Source organism: Monodelphis domestica, chromosome 4, assembly GCF_027887165.1.
Source record: "Monodelphis domestica isolate mMonDom1 chromosome 4, mMonDom1.pri, whole genome shotgun sequence".
Lineage (NCBI taxonomy): Eukaryota > Metazoa > Chordata > Mammalia > Didelphimorphia > Didelphidae > Monodelphis > Monodelphis domestica.
This window is the reverse complement of record NC_077230.1, coordinates 430,147,576-430,153,575: the sequence shown is the minus strand read 5'-3', so window position 1 is coordinate 430,153,575 and position 6,000 is coordinate 430,147,576. Positions and strand designations below refer to the sequence as shown.

Below are 6,000 nucleotides of genomic sequence, written 5' to 3'. Positions count from 1 at the left end.
ATACTTCTTCATTTATAGTAAGATATGTTGACCTAAATGCAAGGATTCAACTACAAAACAGATTTGATTTCATGCCATTTATAACCAATATTCTTGATTAATGAACTTCAACAGATTACACAAAAGGACATTTTAGTGAAAAAGACACAAAATACTTTCTCTGATCCAACTAGTACCAGTAGGAATTACTTGTTTGTGTGATATGGTAATTATAATCGTATTTTAAATAAAGGAATACCTTTCTTTGGACTATTATGCTTCTTCAACTAGCCAAGAACGGAGACCTTGATGTTACTCTTTCAGTCTTTCATCTAATGATTATACATGTAATTTTTAGCTAACTGGATGATGAACAGGCATTGGACCTTGAAGCTCAATACAATCATACCTCACCATTTATTTCATTGAAATAGATCCTACGTTTCTGTTTTCTGTTGATCATTCTATTATTATCTCTTAGGCCAAGGAATAATCAGGTAGCTTTGATTTTTCATTTAGATTTTACTCTGATATTTTGAGATAAAATTGTTGCCACATGGCCCTTTATTTTATTATCATTCTTTGTTTTTAATCATTCTGAAATTAAACACTAAAAGCTTTTCTTTATACAAATTATAACTTTAAAGTTATATGTAATGTTGACATATATTCCATACTGCTTATTAAAAGTAAGATTTCTTTTCTAAAAAAAGAAAGGTCAACCCAAAACTGATCTTTAGGGATACCCCTAAAACCTTGAGGTGGAAATGAACTCAGCTTTGCTAAATTGACCAAAATTATAAATGTGGGTTAGAATTGAAAAAAAAAAGCCTTTGAGGCATATGTGGCAATAATTATATATCATATGCAGTGCAGGCAAAGGCTCTAGACTAGGAAAATTACATGATTTGTAATTTTGATAGGCTCCAAATCATCATAATTCTGCTGATACAATGATAGTAAAGTCAATTCTAAAGAATTTTAACAATTTTGAATAGTCATTCATTTGTAGCCATCAATTCACAAATACCAAACCACAAACCCACAAAACACGCAAAAATACATCTTCAGCTGAGTGCTTTCCTCAATGGATCAACTAGATTGAAAAATACTGAGAAGGAACTACCATTTATGCTTTATTTCATAATAAACATGGTTCTCTTTATTAATATTCTCATTGCATCTTTTATCTGCTTATTCCGTAGACTATATATAATGGGGTTCAGAAAGGGTGGGATTACAGTATAAAATACAGAAGGAATTATATCCTTAAGAGATTCAGAATCTGAAGGTGGTTGAGAATATACATAAGTGGCTGAAATAACAAATAAAGAAACCACACTGATGTGGGGGATGCAGGTCGAGAAGGCTTTTTTCTGGTCTTCTTTCACTGGAAACTTGAGCACGGTGGAAAATATACGGACGTAAGATGCAGTGATGAAGCCATAACAGCCAACTCCAACCAGCAGTGCAGAAGCAAGTAGGGATAACTTATTGCTAAAAGTATCAGAGCAAGAGATCCTTAGCAGAGAGGGGATGTCACAGAAGAACTGATGGACCACATTGGAATGGCAGAAGGACAAGCGAAACGTGTAGCCAGTGTGGAAAGCTGCGTATACGAGGCCAGTCAACAAGCAGGTTAAGGTCATCTGCAGGCAGACTCGGGGACTCATGATCACTGGGTAGTGCAGAGGGTGGCAAATGGCCATATAACGGTCACGAGCCATGACGGTGAGCAAAGTTACTTCTACATATGCCATGAAAAGCACTAGGAATACCTGAGCTGCACAGCCTGTAACTGAAATAATCCTGTTGTTCACCAGAGAGTTAAAAGATGCCTGGGGAACAGTTATTGAGAGGTAGCAGGCATCCAGCATGGCCAGATTCCTCAGGAAAAAGTACATGGGGGTGTGGAGCCTCCTGTCAATGGTGGTGATGATGACAATGAGGAGATTCCCCATCAGGCCTGCACAGTAGATGAGAAACAGAAGGAAAGAATACAAGATCTGGAGCTCTCGGATGTCAGAAAATCCCATGAGCAGAAATTCAGTTGCACTGGTGAAATTGGACATTTTCAGGCTTGTTCATCGAGGAAGTAACCTAGGTAGGACAAGGAGCAATCAGTCAGTTCATCAATTAGCAGTTATTGAGGACATCCTTGAGATTTTGACAGTCAGCATGATCTGTGCTCTGTTTTGATTGTTTGCCCTTGAACAAGTTCAATCACTTCTCAAGGAAAATCTCTAAGAGTTATAGAGGAAATGCAGAAATGACCTGTTTAAGGAAGTTTCTATTCCTGAGAATTCAATCTATTAAATCTTTTCTTTATCTTGTATTGATTACTTAAGACTGAATAATCATTGCAGATAATTTGTCCTGGGTCAGAAGCCACCAATGAAAATATTTTTTTTAATCTTTCATGAATTGTCTTTGCATCTCCCCACATTCCTTTCATGACCATTTCATCTTTTTTTTGAATATGTAAGAACAATATGGAAGTGAAAGTCAGAAAGTTATTTAGTCTTAGTTTCAAATATTCTCTTGCTGCTAGTGGAGAGCTGACTAAACCTTTTCCTCCTCCCACTATCCTCTACACATGCTCCAAATTGGTGAAAAAAATTATAAGTAAATAATTGTCATATATTCAATAGGATTTTCCTCAACCCAGGGGCAGGAGGATGATGAAGGCTGCAGCCCTAGCCTGATATTCTCTCTGCTCCTCTGAATACTCTCACTTCATCTAATTTGAATGATAGCTGCTCATCAGCTCTTCTAATCTTATCAACTATATTGTCTTCCATTAATAGCCATCAAGTAATCATCATGAGTGGATATCATGCTCAGCTCCACCCTTGACTGGGGAGTTACTGACCTGGAATCCCATTCCCTGATCTCAAATGGGCATCAAAGCCTCTTTCAAGTTTAAATAACCAGGCTTTTCAGACAGTCTTAGCTGGCTTTGACACAGGAGATATGGTTCAACAAATCTAGATATAGAAATTAAAATACATTTAGATGTAGATATCAATGTTTTAAAATATTAGTGCTCTAAATTTAATCCCACTTTCTTCCTCCTCTGCCAACCACTGAGGTGAGAGAAACAAAATCAATTATTTTCTGTATAGATATACAAAAAATATTACCATAGTAGTTAGAAGTTATAAATAGAGAAAAAGAAAGAAAGAAAGAAAGAAAGAAAGAAAGAAAGAAAGAAAGAAAGAAAGAAAGAAAGAAAGAAAGAAAGAAAGAAAGAAAGAAAGAAAGAAAGAAAGAAAAGAAAGAAAGAAAGAAAGAAAGAAAGAAAGAAAGAAAGAAAGAAAGAAAGAAAGAAAGAAAGAAAGAAAGAAAGAAAGGAAGGAAGAAGGAAGGAAGGAAGGAAGGAAGGAAGGAAGGAAGGAAGGAAGGAAGGAAGGAAGGAAGGAAGGAAGGAAAGAAGGAAGGAAGGAAGGAAGGAAGGAAGGAAGGAAGGAAGGAAGGAAAGAAAGAAGGAAGGAAGGAAGGAAGGAGGAAGGAAGGAAGGAATAAGGAAGGAAAGAAGGAAGGAAGGAATTAAAAAAGAAGAAAGAAAGAATAAGAAGGAAAGAAAGAAAAAGAAAAGAGGAGGAAAAGCAAAGAAATTATATCATTCAAACTTAGTGTATCTTAATTTGGACAGGGCACCATGCTGTTAACTTACCTAACTTGAGTTTCTCAGAAATGTTATTATTGAATTCCTCTGGCATGGCAAGGAATTCCAAAATTTTTCTAGCTGAGGCTGTATCACCAGACCATTATAAAAATTGTTTAATGGACCTTATAATTCTATTCTGTTTCTTTGAGAAGTAATCTTCCCACTCGCAATCATCCCTATTATATTTGGAGCTTTGGTTAATTAGCTTGTTTAATGTGGGAACCCCAATGGATAAACTTTACCTTTGTAGAAATTCCCTGAGTTGCCTTTGGGCAGTGTCCCTGATGTCCAGGAAAATTCAGAGAGCCAGAGATGATGACACTGAGGCAATTATTTCTGGGTTGGGAAGGACATGGTGGAAAATTAGGTCCTTTTAGAAGAACTGCGTTTGGAATTCTAGAGACATTAATTATTGTTTATATGTGTAAGTATATTTTATGGCTGAGGAAATCATTATCTTGCTGACTCCTTCTAGAGGATAGAAGTTCTATTCGATCATAATTTAAAAGCTTCCAAATGAGAAATTCAAAATCTTGGGCAGTTGTTTCACTTATTAGCTCTGCTGACAGACATACACAATGAGTCGTGCATTAGGTCTGACTGACAAAGCATTGTGGGAGCTTATTATAAAATGTTTGCAACTGTATTTCACTTTTCAAATGACATTTTTACCTTCTCATGACAAATCAGATTACTAAGGAAATCCACCAATAAAATAATGATATCTGGTAGATAACGTAATATTTTAAACACACAGTCCCCATTGTACTAACCTTAATAAGAAATTTTTATACACTAAAGTATTTGGTTTGTGTGGTCATTTAGGCTTATCTTTCTTTATATCCATTATTTGATCTAAAAGCAAAATAATAGTTTCTTGTGTTAACATAACAGCTTATTCAGCTACTTTTCTACATTTTTATTAGGACAGAAATGCTTCTATGAATATTTACATCTATGTTACCTTAATTTCTGTGATTGATCTTTCTTATATGTACCTATTAAGAATGTTACACACAATCTAATTATTTTTCCTGGAAATTATAAATTAACCACGAAAAGAGTTGAGTTGGTTACATTAGAATCTCCAACTAAGATTTTTAAAAAACGCAGACTTTCCAGTAATAGTTCTTATTATCTTTTATAAAACATAACATTTCCTGTCTTGTTAATTATCCATATGGTATGTGTGATTCTGGGAAATTTACTTTAACTCTCAGTAACCAAAGAAGCTCTCTTAAAAGTGTAAATTGTAAGGAAGAGGCTGACTAGCATTAGTAGAAGGAATTTCCTTAAATCAGCATTTCTCAACCAACAAAATAAAAAATCCATCATGTGACTATCCATATAACAGAAAACTGTCATATTTTAAGATGAGGTATCATACTTGATATTATTTTTCACATACATATTGATAGGTGACATGAAATCTATTTATATCTCTGACTCCAGATCACTATTTGTTAATTAAAACATATCTGGAATACTATGTTCTGTTATGGATATATATATATATATATATATGTTTGTGTGCTAAAGATATGGACTTGTCCAAGTAAATCCAGAGATGAAAAGAATAATAGGAAATGTTAAGGCCAAGTAATAGGAAGGTAAACTGAGGAACCTGGTCATTTGTAGATTAATAAAGGAAAACCTCAAGGTCACATATTTGGTTTTCAGGTATTTGAAGACTTCCATGTGAAAGGGCCATTAGCTTACTAGTTAGCTGTCTTAGGGTGGATTGAAAAACCTCCCTGTAGATAGTCCTTCAATCTCTCAAATTTAACAATGATCTGACTAATCATATACTATATGACTCTTCTTTCCATTTTGGAGTCAAACTGAAATATAAATGTTGGTCAGTAAATTGTATAGAAGGATCTCTCCCTGCAAGCTACATATTGACAGGAAACCACATAGAAATGTCTCCTAATGTTCCAAGGTCTTTTCATTTAATTTATTAAACATTTCCCAATTGTATTTTAATTTCCTTCATGTTGCACTCTAGTGTTAAGGACCAATATGTATCCAAAAACCCTATTTGATATTGCTGCTTTTTATGAAATATTTGCATTGATTTACTGTCAATTTCCTTTTTTAAGATTTATTTCATTGCTGAATTTAGAAAAGTTTTTCCCATGGTTCCATGATTCATGTTCTTTGTCTCCCCTCCTCCCTTCTTCCTCCTATAGCCAATCCACAATTCCACTGGGTTTTACATATGTCATTGATCAAGACCTATTTCCATATTATTCATAGTTCCACTAGGGTGATCATTTAGACTTTATATTCTTAGACATATCTCCATCAACCCATGTAATCAAGAAGATGTTTTTCTTCTGGGTTTCTGC

The 6,000-nt window shown here is 34.6% G+C and overlaps 1 protein-coding gene across 1 annotated transcript; it reads right to left on the bottom strand.

Moving 5' to 3' along the window:
- Positions 1–1,115: 1,115 nt before the first annotated feature.
- LOC100027398 (olfactory receptor 14C36-like) lies at positions 1,116–2,051 on the bottom strand. Its single transcript, XM_001377662.3, has one exon. The coding sequence runs from the start codon at positions 2,049–2,051 to the stop codon at positions 1,116–1,118; it is 936 nt and encodes a 311-aa protein (XP_001377699.2).
- Between the last annotated feature and the right edge of the window lie 3,949 nt (positions 2,052–6,000).